Here is an 18,447-nt window from a genome sequence, read left to right as displayed (position 1 = left end):
TGTAGATGTGTGACATTATTTCTGAGGCATCTGTTCTGTTCCATTGGTCTATATCTCTATTTTGCCACCAGTACCATGCTCTTTTGATTACTGTAGCCTTGTAGTATAGTTTGAAGTCAGGTAGTTTAATGCCTTTTTTTTTTTTTTTGCGTCCCCACCCCCGCCGGATTATCTTGCCTATGCGGGCTCTTTTTTGGTTCCGTGTGAAATTTAAGGTGGTGGTTTCCAATTCTGTGAAGAAAGTCAACAGTAGCTTGATGAAGATAGCATTGAATCTATAAATTACTCTTTTTTAAAAATTTTGCTCTTCAGTTTTATAATCAGTTAATGTAAACCATTTATAGGAAACTTGATACTACTTATTAAAGAACTGTATATGCTAAGTAATTATTAATCTAGCACTTGAGTAAACACTCCAATTCTATGCACAGCCTGTTGCTAACACACTTTGGGTCCACCTGTTTTTAACCCACCATGTGATCTTCTTGCCCCCACAGGCGAACATGCTCCTGCCTTTCTTCTTTGCATTCCTTTTAGTTCCACTATGTAGTGGAATGTTGCTTGAAAATGCCTGCTCTCTTAGGTCTTTTTTTAGGGTTATGCATGTTTTGTTCACATTTTTGTTTTTCGGGTTCATTTGTATTGCTACGTGGAGCTCGAATTCCTTCATTTTCACTGCTCTACACTCTGGAATTTTATGAATATGCCAACACATAGATACCAGTTTTACTCTAGATTGTACATTGAGGGGTTCAGTTTGATACAATTGCAAATATGGCTTTCTAACCAAAATTATTATAGTCTCCTCATGCAGATCATTTGTTCTTTAGAAAAACTTTTCAGACAGACTGTAGACTCCCTGAAATGTAAATCAAATCTTACTCTTTTCGCTCACCAAGTAGACATAATTATCCAGAACCAGCACAGCCCTCCTGGGAAGGCAGGAAGCAAAACCCTCTGAGGATTAGAATCTGTAGAGCATCTTGGATGGATGGGGCTTGCACAGAGGCCACCCAAAAGGAAAAGGCTGCAGGGGAAAAGCCACTCTTAGGAGAGGGCTGGGTGTAAGAAAAGGTTTTCTAAGATCAAGGCCCAGGCTCCTGCAGGAGAGGGAGCAGTAGTGGACACTGCAGGACTGGCAATATTGGTATATTACCCCATGTCCGTGCATGGGTCTGTGGGTGGGGAATAGAGGCTGAAGGGGAGATCATCAGTGAGATTGGACACTGTGTGCCCTGACCAAAGGGTTCACCTTGTATCCGTGTCTTTTTTTTTTTTTTGAGACGGAGTGTTGCTCTGTCGCCCAGGCTGGAGTGCAGTGGCACAATCTCGGCTCACTGCAACCTCCACCTTCCAGGTTCAAGCGATTCTCCTGCCTCAGCCTCCCAAGTAGCTGAAACTACAGGTGCATGCCACCATGGCTGCTAATAATTTGTATTTTTAGTAGAGATGGGGTTTCACCATGTTAGCCAGGTTGGTCTTGACCTCCTGACCTCGTGGTCTACCCACCTCTGCCTCCCAAAGTGCTGGGATTACAGGCGTGAGCCCCCGCAGCTGGCCCACCTCTTACCAAGATTTGCACTCTACAAAGTAGTGGCTGCCGTCCTCATTCTTTGAGCCTGCAGATCCTCCTCTGTGAAATGGCTTTTCTCTTTCTCAGCCTGAGGGGTGGGGGGGGGGATGGAAACAGGGCATAATCATGCATGAGCACTATTTAAATAAATTCCCTTTTTCTAAGTCTGTGCCTCAACAATTCCAGACATGAAGTTTTATATCCTTTATGTCTTAACTCAGAGGGAGAGCAAAGGAGTTTCATTCTTGGTTTTCCTGGTTGAGTGAAGGGACTTGTGAGCTTTGGAGTCCATGTAGGAGGAAGGGGACCCCCATGAGTGCCCGCCTTGTGTTTTTAGTGTAGATAATGTGGCTCCTACTCACCTCTGCTCAGCTCTGACATAGCCCCTCCTACCCTGTGACTTAGTTATTCAAGCCCCAAGTCCCCTCTCCCAGTCCAGAAACCTCCACGCTGTCCTTTACCCTCTGCTTTCTACTGTAGCTTTCTCATACCTATGGGAAAATCTTATGATCCTACTCTCATAGAACAATTATGTGTTGAGAAATGCTGAGTGTATGATTGCTGAGAAATGCTGAGTGTACAGAATATATTGTTTGATAGGAAGAACGATGTCAAGGAAAACCTAGTCACTCCCACCCCCAAATAGAAAACTCCTTGGGGCAGTCTAAAGGGGCAGGACAATATATAAATATCATACACCGGTTAAAACAATTATTTAAGCCTGGGACATCTGACCCATGGCTCCCTCATGGAGAATACTTTTTAATTTTTCTGTGATCAGTGGTAAGTGGGCACCAGCTGCTTTCTTGGTACATTTTTGTGTTATGAGAAAATACCGAACATCTGTTTGTTAATAATCATCACCTGTTCAGAGAGAATAAATGTATGGGTCAGAGTCTGCTTGAGGCCTTCAGCTCCGAATACTGTCAGCCCCCTGAGGATCTCAACTCGGAAGGCTGTTTCCCCCCTGGATAGACCCACTTTGCTGTTCTGTCTGAGTGTCTACCTCTGAATTCCTTCAGCACCACCTGGGTGGGGGTCTCTACAGCCGAGCTGGTCTCGGTCATTATGAATCAAGCAATTTTTATTTCTTAACAATTCAACAAGGGCAGGAAATTGTTTTTCTACTCTGAGCGTCTTGCTGTTTCCGTAATGTCTTTTTCTATAACTGCTTTATGAAAAACTGATGCAACAGAATTCGTAAGAATCCAGAAGTGAATAATAAAATCATTTATGTCTGCACAGTGGATTTCTTGAGAATTTACTCATGGCTTTATAACTGTTGTAAAAAGAAAACATAATCAGATTTTCAGTTTGGTTTAAAGTTTAGCGAGAATCATAAGATTAAGTTCTTTGGCAGCTACTCAGTTGGCCCCCTATCTATCTGCCGGTATTTGCTGAGTTTCATGTTGCTTATTTCCCAGAATCAGTGGCCGTTAGAGATGGTATTTACTCAGCATCAGTAGTATTTGTTCAATGTCAGTGGCAGGTAGAGATACTCAGAAATTTCAGCAGGCTCCTATACATGAATTATGACACAGACTCTGAAGCTTCTGGAGCAAAGCCATGTCATCCTTGTAGATACCCGCTCCACTTTTGAGAAAAAGCCTTTGTCTGTCTACTGGAATAGTGGACTAGACACACTCAGCAAATGGCAGAATTTGTGGAGCAAATGGCATAAGTGGAATAGACACACGCAGCGAACGGCAGAATTTCACATTGGTTCTCTGACTTGTGCAGGGAGGTCTATGAGGGTAGCAAAGGCCAACGGAGGCCATTAGAGCTGCCTCCACCTGCAAAATCAGAAAAGCGAAAGCAATACCATGTTCCTGGAGGACCTGGAGAGATTAGTGCAACCGGGAAGGACTGGAAGGATCCAGGACTGGTGATTTCACCACATCCCCATTCACTCACGTATATGGCCTGTGTAGGAAACAATTGGCTCTTGGAGAATGACAGTGGGTTCTCATCAGCTTCATCAGACAGGCACTGCAAGTGCAGCTGTACCAGATTTGTGCAGTCACCAGATGTAATTTCATTGCTTGAACAAATTAACACATCCCATGGTGCATGGTGTACATCTATCCATCTGGCAAATATGTGGGTTTATTCTTGTTACCTGTAAGTAAAGGCAACCAGAAGCAATTAGCTTCCGCATTGACACAATCCGCTGCCTTCACTGTCCCACCACAGATGATAACAGCTCCCCTGTGTCCAAATTAGTCCACAGACACTTTGTTCACTTCTTCTGGAAGACATCAGGCTGGCCTTTTACATTGATGATGATATGCTGATGAGACCTGGTGGTTAGGAGGTGGTCATGACATTAGTCATACTGGTAAGATACTTGTGTGTGCCAGACTGTAGGAAATAAATCCTAGAAAAGTTCAGGTGGTTTCCCATTCAGTGAAATTTTCAGGCAGCCAGTGACTGCAGCGTGCAAAGATGCTCCTTCTCAGATGCAAGTAGAGTTGTTGCATGAGGCCCGTTCTGTCACCAACAAAGGGGCGCATGCCTAGTAAGCTGCTTTGGATTTTGGAGACAACACTTGCCTCACATGGGTACATTCTGTTGGCCTACGTACGCAGTATTTTAAAAAGCTGTTAATTTTGTGTGGGTCTCAGGACAAGGGAAGTCTCTGCACCAGAACTACGCTTCCATGAACATTTCTTTGGCCTGGAGCTCAGCAGGTGCTTGAAGTGGTGTTTGAAGTGTCAGTGGCAAATTTGGCAGAAAGTTTGAATGAGTATACAGGAATGACAGCAGAGACCTTGGAGCTTTTAGAGCAAAGCCATGTCATCCTCATGCCATTCTCTGCTTTTCAGAAAAAGCCTTTCTCTGTCCACGGGGCCTTAGTAGAGTGAATGCTTAACCATGGCCTCCAATTTACTGTGAGACCTGGCTGTGTAACAAGAGCCAGGTGGTGTTTTATGCACTCAGCCAAAAGGTGTGGCAAGTACAGCAGCTCTCCATTACCAACTAGAGTTGATCTATGTGAGATGAGGCTTAAGCAGGCCCTGAAGGCCCAAGAAAGCTGCTGGAAGAAGGGTCCAAATGTTTATAGCTCCCACCCCTGCCCCATTACCTTCCCTCTCCAGCCTGTACCTATAACCTCCTGGAGAGTCAAGCTTATTTCGTTTAGTATACTTTAAAGACTCATTCGTGTGATAGCAAATATCAGAGTGGCATCCACTTTGAAAACTAATAATCTTCCATTGGAGGTACCTCCTTAGATGGACTTTTGCGTTCTTTCCATCTTTTGCTTGTAGTGAATAATGAACAATGCTATGGACATCACTGTACAAACACCGCTCTCTTCCTTCAGTACTTTAGGGTGTATACTCAGAAGTGGTATTTCTGAATCATATGGTAAACTTTTTGAGGAATTGCCATAATATTTTCCACAGTGGCCATGCCATTTTCCACGCCCAGCAGCAGTGTTCAAGGGTTCCAGTTTCTCCACGTGCTCCCAACACTTGTTATTTTGCATTGAAACATCATAGCCACCCTAATAAGCATGAAGTGGTATCTCACTGTGGCTCTGACTTTGCATTCCCTGAGGACTTGTGATGTTGCGTGTCATTTCATGTGCTCATTGGCAATTTTTATATCTATTTTGGAGATATGTCTTTTGGCGTTCTTTGGCCATTGTTAAATTGGGTGGGATATTTTTGTCATTGTTATTGGGTTGTTGAGGGTCTCTATATGTTCTTGATCAGCAGTCCCCAGCCTTTCTGGCACCAGAGCATGGTCTTGTGGATGACAGGTTTTCCATGGACCAGGGATGTGTGTGTGGTGGGGGTTGGGGTAGTGCTTTCTGGATGAAATTGTTCTACCTTGGATCATCAGGCACTAGTTAGACTCTCGTAAGGTGCAAACAACCTGGATCCCTCACACAACCAGCTTGCAATAGGGTTCACGCTCCTATGATAATCTAATGCCACTGCTGATTTGGCAGGAAGCAGAGCTCAGGCAGTAATGTGAGGGATGGGATATAGCTATAAATACAGATGACGCTTTGCTTGGTTGCCCACTGCTTGCCTCCTGCTGTATGCAGCCCGTTTTCTAAGAGGCCAGGAGTGGTATTTATCTGTGGCCTGGGGACCCCTCTTCTAGATAATAATCACCTTTCAGATATATGATTTGCACATTATCTTCCATTCTGTCAATTGACTGTTTACCCTTTTTACAGTGGTCTTTGATGAACAGATGTGATGAATTTTGACAAAGTGCACTTTGTCTGTTTTTCCCTTTGTTACTTGGGCTTTTACCCTCCTCTTCCCATCAAACCTACTCAAAAGATTTATGGTTCTACTTTCATAAAACAATCATGAAGACAGCTATTCTTATTGCCTACCAATTCACTGAAGTTAGGCAGTTGTGAATCTATGCTGAGTGTCTTGATAACTGCTTTCTTAATAAACAAATGTCTTTCTTATCACATCTGTCTGATAATACTAATTAGACAGCATTCATTAGAATCCAGAAATAAATTATGATATTATTTATGTCTGCACCATGGATTTCTTGAGAATTTTTTAATGTTTTAATAACTATGAAAATAAAGCCAAGAGCCCAAATCACAACAACAAAAAATGATAAAGTGCACTTCATCTGTATTTACAGCCGATATTCAAGAAATCATTGCCAAATCTCATGTCATGACGATATCTGTCTGTGTCTCTCCTAAGGCTTTTATCATTGAAGGACTTACGTTTATTATTTGATATCATTTTGAGTTTACTTTTGTATGTGTTAGAAGGTAAGGCACCAGTGTGTGTAAGTCCAGTTTCCCCAGCATCATGTGTTGAAAAGACTGTCCTTTTCCAATGCGATGGTCTTAGCCTATTGCGGACTCTCAGGTGACTCTGTGTTTCTAGACTCTCTATTCTTCTCCCTTGATTCCTGTGTCTCTTCTTAAGCCAGCACCACACTGTCATGATACCGCAGCTTTTAAAGGAGGTCAAACATTGGCCACAATAAAATAGTCACTTCCAAAGCCATTTTTAGGTATCACATATCATGGAATTGGCTCTGTTTTTTTATTCTTGTGACCTGCATGAACATTATTTCTTATCCTTCTGATATGGGAGTTATTAAGAAATAGTATTTAGGCAGATAGTAAGGGTAAAGGTTCTTAGTGAAAATTTTTCTGTCATAAGAAGCATCCTCCAATCCATTTGTTTTCTAACAGAAAAGGCAACTTGAAGGGCCAGGCCAACAAACTGATATGCAATTGCTGGCCATGAGAAAGGGGGCTTACTCAACATGGCTATTCCTGTTGGGTTTTTTGATTTTGTTTTTGTTTTTGTTTTTTTGTCACCAGGTGTACCAACTGTTGTGGCCACCTCCAGATAACACCATGTGTTCAGGTCAGGTTCTTCATGGGCTACATAAATAATACACCTGGTCAAACCGGTCTGCTGAGCTCTATGGAAACCAGACATTGACTCCTCCAGAATCCCAATATAAGCAGCCACTTTTTCCTGCACACAGGGTTTTCTTTTTTCAAATCACCCCTCCTCTGTGCAGAGGAGCTCTTTTCTTCTTCCTTTCTTCTTTCTTGCCTATTAAATTTTTTACTCCTTAAAATCACTCCATGTGTGTCCGTGGCATTAATCCTATTAGCACAGGACCAAGGACCCTGGCGTTCCTCCAGTCATTGAAGCCCTATCATTTTGGTGTTTTGGCCATGAATGGGAAATTTCTTCATCAAACTGGTGGGTATGGAGTGAATCTCAACTTTAAATCTGCCCTTTAGTTTCAAGGGTTTCTTCCAGCTATCCTGTTGCCAAATGTTTTTTCTCTCCCTATCCGTGGTCACTTACACTCTATGTGTGTGTGCCTAATGTGCAGGAATCTTTACAGTTAAGAGAAACAGGTCTCTTAAATAAGGTCACAATCAAGACAGGCAGTAACTCAATAAACTTATCTCTACAGTGTCTCTGGTAAGCACATGGTATTTCTAAGCCAACACCACCACCTAGTGGAAATAAAAATCCTGTTCGTAAGACACATTGTTGGTTCCCTGTGATAGATTACAGGTTCACAATTTTGCCATTTTGTGCTTTTCTACTGCTACTTCTGTGGATGGGAAAGCTTTGCTTTCAACAGTTAGGAATTAGATGTCTTCCACAACCAGAGTTTAGTTCTGATATTGTTTTATCCGTAGGAAAACAGCCATTCGGTTTCTACCTTCTTTTAAGGCACCTATTCTGTCTCCAGTTAAGACAGTACTTAATTAGTAAGGGTATTTTAAGTTTGGACGTTAACCACACGTGTTTTTTTTTTTTAAGGGTAAGTGCATTAGCATGAGTTGTAGTACCAGGCAATCTAGCACATTGCCTCCATTAAAGAAGTATTGTGCAAAGGTGACACAGTCCCTCCAGAGATTTTTTTTTCTGGGAGCCAGGCAAATCACACAGGTTTAGAAAATCAAAGTAAATCACACCAGGTGGATAAGCTAAAATTGCTTAGGGAGAGGAGCATCACACACTGGGAGCAGTTGGGGGGGGTAGGGGAGAGACAGCGGAGGGTGGTGAGGGTGAGGAGGGATAACATGGGGAGAAGTGCAGATATAGTATGCACCTTATGTAAAAAATGGAAAATTAAAAAAAATAAAATTGCATAGATGAGCATGATTAGCCCCATCACTTAGTTCATCCAGTTGCATGGCTTGGACCATGCCTACAACCATGGGGGGCACATTTAACATGGTGCTGAGATCCAGAAACCAGGGAGGGAAAGTATTCGGAGGATGCTCCTTGTCTTCTCCTCCACTCTGAGTCATAAGAAAAGGAAGGAGGCTAAGAGGATGCCTTTATTTTCGCTACATTATGTAAATCTGTTATAAATTATCATCAGCTTGTACCCTTCTGCAGTGCACTCTGAAACACTGAAACTTCGTTAAACTCAAAACTTTACGGAGAAAAGTAACTCATTTTCTTTTGCGTAGGGGCGTGGCATTTTTACTAAACCTTTGTAAGTGGTGTGAGATCAATCCAGCTCTTTTAGCAATCATATCAGAAAAGCCCAGGAAAAACAGTTCTCCATAATTAAAAAAAGAAACTTTCAGGGGAACCATCTGAGGATCCCCCTTATTTGGGCTCCCCTCACATTCCCTTCTCATTACAATACCTTAGGCAAATAAAGGGAATCTTAGGCCGATTTTCTAAAAACCCTGTATAGAGAAGCTTTCCAAAATTTAATCAGGTGTTCCACCTCACATGGTATGATGTTATGCTGCTTGTAAACCAAACCTGCAGCTAAAAAGCAGGTAGTTCTGCAAGCAGCAGACAATTTCGGAGATGAAATTATCTCCTATAATACACCAAAAGGCAATAAAGCAGTTAGGGACAGTGAAGAAACAGCAAAAACACCATTCCCAATAGAGAGGGAAGCAGTTCCGGTAAACAGCCCTAACTAAAACCACAGTGGCTCTGGAAATGAATGGAAAAGAAACCAACTTTTAAACACATTTTAAAAGTCCTATGAAAAGCCAGGGCCAAACGTCTCAGTTACTCTATCTATAATGAACCAAAAGCCAGATAAGAATTCTATAGCCTTTATCGAAAGACTAAGAGAGGCACTAATAGAGCACATTTCTTTATTCCCTAATTCAGTGGAGGAACAGCTCATCCTGAAGGAGAAGTTTAGAAAGGGACATCGCAGGGAAGGCTCTAATCCTATATTTTTCTCAACCTTACTTGCAGTTAGAAAGACCTATTTACACATGCTTCCAAGGTGTTGTCATCATAGCTCTGCTAGTCAGAAAAGCCTCCAAGTTAACCCTAGAAAATAATTCAACTTTTTACAGCCCACATAGTGTGGCAGGATCACTTTCCTCTAAAGGGAACTCTTAGCTAGAAAACAGCTGGTAAAGAAGGTACATAAGGCAGGATCAGCAGTAGTCACTCTCCCCAAACACAAGCACTCAGTTGGCTGAGCTGATAGCTCTTACAACAGCACATAAATTAAGCAAAAGCAAGGTAGTTAAGTAACCTCATCCCTGTCCAAGCTGTGACAAAAACACTGGGAACAGAACTGCCCAGAGGCAGAGATCACTGTGTTCAAAACATTTATGCTAACTCCAAGTATGCTTTTCTAATTTTCCATGCTTATACTGCCATTTTAAAAAGGCATTTTTTTTTTTTTAACCGCTGATGAATCTCCCATAAAGTATCACCAGGAAATTAACAGGCTATTATCCTCAGATTTTCTTACACAAGAAATAGCAGGTATGCGTTGTAGGGAACATCAAAAGAAAATAAATAAGGTAGCCAAAGAAAATAAATTAGCTCATCAGGAAGCTAAGTCAGAGGCAAGAAAGCCTCAAGGCATTGACATAACTAGCAAAGTCCAAGGAAATAAACGATCTCTATTTAACCCAGGAAATTTAGTATTAGTGAAAACTCTCCTCTCTATCCTTCCTTAAGCCAAGCTGGGAAGGGACCCTACACTGTTCTTTCAATGCTCTTGGCAGCAGAAGTTACACAAGTCAACTCGTAAATACGTCACACTGAAGTCAAAGCCTAAAAGCTGAAGGAGCAACCCTTAGCAGCCCAGAGATACGACCAGAATATCAATGTGGAAAAATAGAAAATCTTAAGCTAAAAATCATAAACATTAAGTAACTGAGTAACGGTTACTCATATGACTCAGTCCCACCTTTACCTAAACAGATACTTTTTGTCATTTCTGCCCTTACCTCTCAAAGTTTGCTACCAAATATTAAAACTTCTTTTTATTGCATATTTGCAGGAAATTTTTAATTATACATGATATTGCACTTGTAACTCTGTAAATCCCAAAAAGGGAAATGTTTAACCTTGGGCAAGTAAAGTTTTAAACAATTTTTTTTTTTAACTACACCACCCTTGTGGCAATTGTTATAGTCATGCTACCATTTGCAATAAAACCAAACATTGTGGCACCCACAATGTGGGATTCTGGTTGTAAAATTTTAATTTGTGCTCCTATGAGAATCTGATACTGGGGCTGATTGGACAGGAGGCCACTCAGGCAGTAATGCTTACATGATACCTCCTGCTGTGTGTCTCCATTCCTAACAGGCCACGGATTGTTGCTGGTCTGTAGATTGGAGATTGGGGACCTCTGCTCTAGGATATATCACTTTCAGGGCTCCATCTAAAAGCCTAACTCTCCCTCCCACTTGGCAGACACCAGCCTACAATTTTTGTATCTTCAGATCCACAAGATTGTTAGAAGTTCTACTTTGCCACCACCTATGACTCAACATCTAATTTACAGTACTATTTAAATTTCCCCAGTTGTCCAAAAGAATGTCCTTTGTAGCTGTTTTTAAATCCATCCAATCAGGTTTCATGCACTTTGTTTCTATGCTTCTTTAGTCTCTTTTAATCTAGAACATTCTCCCTGACTTGTTACGACATTTTTTGATGTTTTTTGAATTTGTCATGCATGAAGCTTCAAAAATGAAAATTCCTAGCTTGGTGTGTACTAGGAATTGAAAGGAAGTCAGTATATCAAGTTTTTCTTGCACCACATGATATCCTCTCAGCCCCCACCTGTTCATCCAGCCATTACTGAGACGACCAGGTCCAGACAGTTTCTCACTAGCTTCATGCAGGTACACACAGTGCCTTTCCTTCATATCTATCTTTCCAGTACCTTTCTCTTTCTGGCACTGGGCTTCTTTGAGATGGTAAAATAAGACTCCTGCAGAAATCTTCTCAGCACCCATACATCTGGAAACCAAAATTGGGAAGACTTCATACCAATAGGATAACTTTTTAACAGCTGGGGATGGCGGCAGGTGGATAAATGCTTCATTTCATCTTCTGGGCAGAGAGTACTTAAAAAAAAAACATTTCATATTTGGGGGGGAGATGGTGGAAACAAGCTTTTTTGCCAGAGAAAGTCATAGAAGTTGGACCCTCATAATTGGAGCCTAAATCTCTTATTGGGCAGATCACAGTAAAGAGCCATTGCTGGTAAGTGAACTAGTAATTACCTATGGTGTACTTAGTATCACAATTACTAAGAATGTCACCTGTGCTTTACTGGCAGGAAGTACTGAGAGAAGGTGAAGGACTGCAGTAGCTGTGACACTGGAATGGTAGGGGTACAATGGTAATCATAGGATTATGGAAGTACTTGGTTTGGTTTTAACTGTATTGGAATTCTTTTTACTAAAAGAAGGAATGAAAGAAAGAAAAAGTGACAATAGTCAAAGAGTAGAAACAACCCCATTGTTCATCAACTGCTGAAAGGATAAACAAATTGTGATATCTTCATGAAATGGAATCTTATTCAACTACAAAGTAAGGAATACTGATACATGCCACAACATAAATGAACCTTAAAAACATTATATGTTGGCCGGGCACGGTGGCTCAGGACTGTAATCCCAGCCCTTTGGGAGGCTGAGGCAGTTGAATCACGAGGTGAGGAGACTGAGACCATCCTGGCTAACATGGTGAAACCTGTCTCTACTAAAAATACAAAAAATTAGCTGGGCAAGGTGGCTTGCGCCTGTAGTCCCAGCTACTCAGGAGGCTGAGGCAGGAGAATCGCTTGAACCTGGGAGGCGGAGGTTGCAGTGAGTCGAAATCGTGCCACTGCATTCCAGCCTGGGCAACAGAGTGGGACTCCATCTCAAAAAAATGTATGTGTTTAATGTTTTAAGTGAAAAAAAAAAGCCAGAAACAAAAAGCCATATTATATGATTTTCTTTACATAAAATGTCCAGTATATGCAAATTATAGAGATAGAAGAACAGGTGAAGGATCGTCAGTGGCTTGAGAGTGGCTGCTTAGCTTAGTCTGATTTCAGGGAGAAGGAGTGGAGTGTGAACTGCATTGCAGAGTTGCTTTTTGAGGTAAGAGGGTGGCCTTTTGTATACCCAAGTCAGCAGGTGGTTGACTGCATTCTGCCTACTGGATTGTAACCGAGCTTGTATGATGACAATCACGAGAGAGTTGTTTTCCTTATTTTCCTTTCTTTCTCCATGCATTCTTGCTTTCACATGGTCATTTCGGTAGAGGGGAGTCACTAGTAATTAGTTAATGTCATATCTTAACTCCTGGAGGCTACCCTCAGGGTTAATGAACTTGTTTTTCTCTTAAAGAACAATGGTCTGTGGTTCTGGGTATGGTGGCTCATGCCTCTAATCCTAGGGCTTTAGCAGGCCAAGGCAGAGGAGTCGCTTGAGCTCAGGAGTTTGAGGTTGCAGACAGCCATGATTACACCACTTCATCCCAGCCAGGACCACAGAGCCAGAGCTTGTCTCAAAAATCATAGGCAACACAAACAAATGAAAACACACCCCATGCTCATGAATGGGTAAAATAAATATTATGAAAATGACCATACTGCCCAAAGTGATCTACGGTTTCAATGCAATTCCCATCAAAATACCATCATCATTCTTCACAGAAGTAAAAAAAAAAATCCTAAAATTTAATACAAAACCAAAAAGGAGCCCAAATAGTCAAAGCAATAACTAAGCAGAAAGAACAAATCTGGAGGTATCACATTACCCAACTTCAAATTATACTACACACCTATAGTTACCAAAGCAGCAGGTACTGGTGTAAAGTAGGCATGTGGACCAATGGAACAGAATATAGAGGCCAGAAATAAAGCCAAATACAGCCAATGAATCTTCAACAAAGCATACAAAAACATAAAATGGGTGTTTCATTCTATTCTCACACTTATATAAATACCTGAAAATGAATAATTTATTAAGAAAAGAGGCTTAATTGGCCAAAAATTCCACAGGCTAATTTATAGGAAGAATGGTTGGGGGGCCTCATGAAACTTACAGTTATGGCAGAAGGCATAGGGGCTGCTGGCACGTTTTATATGTTAGGAGTAAGACAGAGCAAAGAAGGAAGTGCTATACAGTTTTAAACAACCAGATCTTTGAGGATTCACTCACTGTCACAAGAACAGCAAAGGGGAAATCACCCCCATGATCCAATCACCTTCCTCCAGGCCCCTCCTCCAACATTGAAGATTACAATTTGATGTGACATTTAAACAGGGAAACAGACCCAAACCATTCATTTTACCCTTGGCCCTTCCCAAGTCTCATGTCTTTCTCACATTGCAAAATATAATCATGCCTTCCCAACAGTCCCCCAAAGTCTTAACTCATTTCAGCATTAACTCAAATGCCCAAAGTCCAAAAAGTCTCATCTGAGACAAAGCAAATCCCTTCAACCTAAGAACCTGTAAAATCAAAAACAAGTTAATTACTTCCAAGACACAATGGAGATATACGCAATGGGTAAATACTCCCTTTCCAAAAGGGAATAAATCTGCCAAAACAAAGGGACTACAGGCCTCTGAAATCTGAAACCCAGCAGGGTAGTCATTAAATCTTAAAGCTCCAAAATATCCGTGTCTCATATCCAGACCACACTGATGTGAAGAATAGGCTCCCAAGGCCTTGGGCATCTCTGCCCATGTGGCTCTGCAAGTTATATCTCCTGTGAGTGCTTTCACAGGCTAGCATTGAGTGCCTGCAGCTTTTCCAGGCACATGATGCAAGCTGCCAGTGGATCTACCATTCTTGGATCTGGAGGATTGTGGCCCTCTTGTCACAGCTCCACTAGTCAGTGCCCCAGTGGGGACTTGTGTTTGGGCTTCAACCCCACATTTTCCCTGTGCACTTCTGTAGTAGAGGTTATCCATGAGGGCTCTACCCCTGCAGCAGATTTGTGTCTGGACATCCAGGCATTTTCATACATCCTCTGAAATCTAGGCAGAGGCTCCCAAGCCTCAGCTTTTGCCCTCAGTGCACCCATAGGTTTAACAACGCACGGAAGTTGTCAAGACTTATGGCTTGCACCCTCTGGAGTAGCAGCCTGAGATGTATTTGGCACCCTTTTAGCCACGGCTAGAGTTTGAGCAGCTGGAATGCAGGGAGAAGTGTCCCAAGATTGTGCAATGCAGCAGGGCCCTGGGCCCACCTTACAGAACCATTCTTTCTTCCTAGGCCTGTGGGCCTATGATGGGAGGGTCTGCCATGAAAGTCAACATTTGTTGTCTTGACTCCTCTTTACTTATGTAAATCTTTACAGCAAACTTGAATTCCTTCCCAGAAAATGAGGGGTTTTTTTCTACCACATGATCACGCTACAAATTTTCCAAACTTTTATGTTCTGCTTCCCTTTTAAATATAAGTTCCAGCTTCATATTATCTCTTTGCTTATGCACATGACCATACATTGTTAGAAGTTGGCAGGCTACTCTTGAATGCTTTGCTGCTTAGAAATGTCTTCTGCCAGATGCTATTAATGACCTCTCTCAAGTTTGAAGTTCCACAGATCTGTAGAGCAGGAGAAAAATGCAATTAGTCTCTTTGCTAAAGTAGAGCAAGAGCGACCTTTACTCCAGCTCCCAACAAGTTCTTCATCTCCACCTGAGACCTCCTCAGCCTGGACTTCACTGTCCATATCACTATCAGCATTTTGGTCACAACCATTCCACAAGTCTCTGGGAGGTTCAAAACTTTATCTTCTTGACTTCTTCTAGCCCTCCAAACTGTTCCAACCTCTACCCATTACCCAGTTCCAAAGTTGGCCCCTTATTTTCAGTTATTTTCCTAGAAATGCTCCACTCCTGGCACCAATTTTTGGTATTAGTTCATTCTCACACTACTGTAAAGAAATACCAGAAACTGGGTAATTTATAAAGAAAAGATGTATAATTAGTTAATGATTCCACAGGTTGTACAAGAAGTGTGGCTAGGGATGCCTCAGGAAACTTACATAGTGGAAGGTGAAGGAGAAGCTGGCATGTCTTATAGGCATGGCTAGAGTAGGTTGAAGAGAGTAAATCAGGGGATGCTACACTTTTAAACAACATGATCTCATGAGGACTGACTCACTATCATGAGAAATGCAAGGGGAAAATTCACCCCCATGTTCAAATCACCTCCCACCAGGTCCCTCCTCCAACATTGAGGATTGCAATTTGATGTGAGATCTGGGAGGGACACAGACCCAAACCATATCAGTGGGGGAAGAAAACCATACTCAGTAAATGGTGCTGGGAACATGGACAAGCCACATGTGGAAGAACGAAACTGAATTCTCATCTGTCATCATATACAAAAATCAACTCAAGGTGGATCAAAGTCTTAAATCTAAGACGTGAAGCCATTAAAATTCAACAAGATAACATTGGAAAACCTCTTCTAGACATTGGCTTAAGCAAAGAATTCATGACTAAGAACCCAAAAGCAAATGCAACAAAAATAAATAAATGAGACCCAATTAAACTAAAAACCTTCTGTACAGTAAAAGAAATGATCAGCAGAGTAAACATGCCACTCACACAGTGGGAAAAACATTCACAAACTGCATCAACAAAAGATGCATCCAGAATCTACAAGGAGGTCAAATGAAGCAAAAAAAACCAAACAATCTCATCAAAAAATGGGCTAAAAACGTGAATAGAGAATTCTCAAAAGTAGATATAGAAATGGCCAAAAAAAAAAAATGAAAAAAATCTCAACATCAGTAATAATTAGGGAAATGCAAATCAAAACCACAATGTGATACCACCTCACTCCTGCAAGAATATCATTAAAACATCATTAAAATATACACACACACACACACACACACACACACACACACACACACACTGTAGATGTTGGTGTGGATGTGGTGATAAGTTATTTCCAAAGAGAAGCCTCTGGATTCTGCCCACATAAAATGGAAACATCTTCAAATGTTTGAAAATAAGGATAACTGGAATTCTTCAAGGGAAATCACTGGGCTCCAGTGATTCTCTATTACTTGGATTGAAAACTTTACATGCAAAACTTGTCATCTTTTTCTTCAGTTTCTTCACAGCAGCCCGCACAAAGCCAAGCACAGTGTTCATACACAATAAGCATCCTGAGAACAATGGAAAAAATTAAGAAATTCCACATAATTTTCCTCAAGGGTTTCCCCAGAGTCACCAGGTGTACCTTCCTGGCTGTAAACAGCTAACTAACATTTCAGTGCCATGAGTCATCTGAGATTGAGTAGGTGATTTGGTTCAGACTGTATGATGTCACCTGTCAACTACGTGCTATAGAAGCATGCTGTTTCTAATGTCTTCTCAGACATTCCAGGGACCTTGTCACTCACTTCCTTTGTCACAGGAAGGTTTATCCCCTTTGATTTCATTGTGCCTCCCATAAATGCCCTGGATGCTCTTAAGGATGACCACTCCCTCTTTCCCCCTCTTAAAGCAAGAACCAAAGCATGTGAGGTTTGGTGCTTTTTTAATAACCAAGTGTGGGGGAAGGGATAAAGAGGGACAATTCTGTTAGCAGGCTCTAGGAATCCCATGGTCAGGTAGAAAAAGGGATTCCTCAACAGTGAGGAATGTGATCATCTCTCTCAATTGCAGACACACACTGAGGTGAGGAAGATATCTCTGCACACTTGCATCATCTTCACAAATGATGGCGGGAGTCGATGGACAAAGCTGTAAATGCGTTGGCCGTTTACCTTTACCTACAGGAGGAAAAAAAATGCATCAGAAAGACAGTACGCCACCAAACAAGTTTTCAGCCTCCTCTTCACTCTGCCTTAGTACCAATAACTTTCCCCAAGAAAACTCCTAGTTATGCAAGTGAACTTAGTAGACACACTTCTGTTTACACAAGACGTTTGTGCCTATTTGAGACAGTTGCCGACTTTGTTTCTAATGCTTTCTCTCGTTCTTCTAGTGAAGTTCTACACTCTGTCACACAGTCCCTGTTAACTCAGCCTCCCTTCTAACCTGAATGATCCCCATCACTAGGGACTGTGTCTCAGGAACTTGAGACTCTGCATCTTGCACAGGGTCTGCCACAGAGTTACTACTTGACCATGTTCATTGAAATGCATACTTTTCACTTCCATGAACTGTGACTGCCTTTTACTACTGATAGCACAGTTTCTCTTTGGAGTAGCCTACATCTGAGATGCTATTGGCAAAGAGTGAAACCCAGTGTTGTTAGAGAGTTGAAGAAGCACAGGTCTTATAAAGCATAGGATATTATGTTCAACAACTTCAAAGCATAGGAAAAGATCCCTCACTTGAATCTGAGTAAGATGTGAATCATTTGCCGTATTCATTAGAGAAAGCCAGAAAGCATGGATATATTCCTTATAGTGAGGCTATAGAGAAAGTCACTTTATTAATATTTTTTCAAATTTAAAATACACACATTTTTGAGCCAGTTTTTCCATTTTTTTGTAATTATCTTCCAAAATAAGTATTGGGAAGTTGGTAATGACAAAAGGATTGATTAGAAAACTTAATACAGCATCATTTGTGAGAGCAAAATATTGCAAACAACTTTAGTGCCCAAAAAAGTGTCAAGTTTAATAATTTTGGGTAAACTTCTTAATGCAATGTTATGCAATCTTTAAAAACTGAAGCAGCACCATGGACTGATAATGTCTTTAAGATACATTCTTTGACAACAAATCAACTTAGTTCCTAAATGGTAACCTGTAGAGTAAGTTATACCATGATTTGCTTTAAAACAAAGGGAATCATAGACATATCTGCATGCTTCCATAGGCAAATATTTCCTTTGAAGGACTGGGCACGGTAGCTCATGCCTGTAATCCCAGTATATTGGGAGGCTGAGTTGGGTGAATATCTTGAGGTCAGGAGTTCAAGACCAGCTTGTCAACATGGTGAAACCCCATCTCCACTAAAAATACAAAAATTAGCCAGGTGTGGTGGCACATGCCTGTAATCCCAGCTACTTGGGAGGCTAAGGCAAGAGAATCACTTGAATCCAGGAGGTGAAGGTTGCAGTGAGCTGAGATCATGCCATTGCACTCCAACCTGGATGATAAAGTGAGACTCTTGTCTCAAAAAAA

The 18,447-nt window shown here is 41.5% G+C and overlaps 2 protein-coding genes and 1 long non-coding RNA gene across 6 annotated transcripts in view; 1 reads left to right on the top strand and 2 right to left on the bottom strand.

Moving 5' to 3' along the window:
* The window catches only part of LOC108285684 (galectin-10-like), a 63,169-nt gene that overhangs the window by 10,152 nt on the left and 34,570 nt on the right, over positions 1-18,447 (bottom strand). The gene's annotated exons all lie outside the window — the stretch shown is intronic.
* Positions 1-18,447, top strand: part of LOC108285687 — a 34,905-nt gene that overhangs the window by 285 nt on the left and 16,173 nt on the right. For 2 of the 4 annotated variants that reach the window (XR_001817679.2, XR_001817678.2), the window contains exon 1: positions 9,294-11,547. The exons of the other annotated variants lie outside the window; for them this stretch is intronic. This is a non-coding gene — a long non-coding RNA (uncharacterized LOC108285687). Of the gene's footprint in view, positions 1-9,293; positions 11,548-18,447 lie in introns of those variants that run through there. 4 annotated transcript variants of the gene reach the window in all.
* LOC108285686 (galactoside-binding soluble lectin 13-like) overlaps positions 16,829-18,447 on the bottom strand; it is a 3,861-nt gene continuing 2,242 nt past the window's right edge. The window contains 1 exon segment of the mRNA XM_017503010.2: positions 16,829-17,082. Coding sequence (XP_017358499.1) covers positions 16,966-17,082 — 117 coding nt within the window. The 3' untranslated portion in view covers positions 16,829-16,965.

This window comes from Cebus imitator, unplaced genomic scaffold, assembly GCF_001604975.1.
Source record: "Cebus imitator isolate Cc_AM_T3 unplaced genomic scaffold, Cebus_imitator-1.0 Scaffold306, whole genome shotgun sequence".
Classification (NCBI taxonomy): domain Eukaryota; kingdom Metazoa; phylum Chordata; class Mammalia; order Primates; family Cebidae; genus Cebus; species Cebus imitator.
Note: the sequence above shows the minus strand (reverse complement) of the source record. Positions and strands in the feature narration are given on the sequence as shown.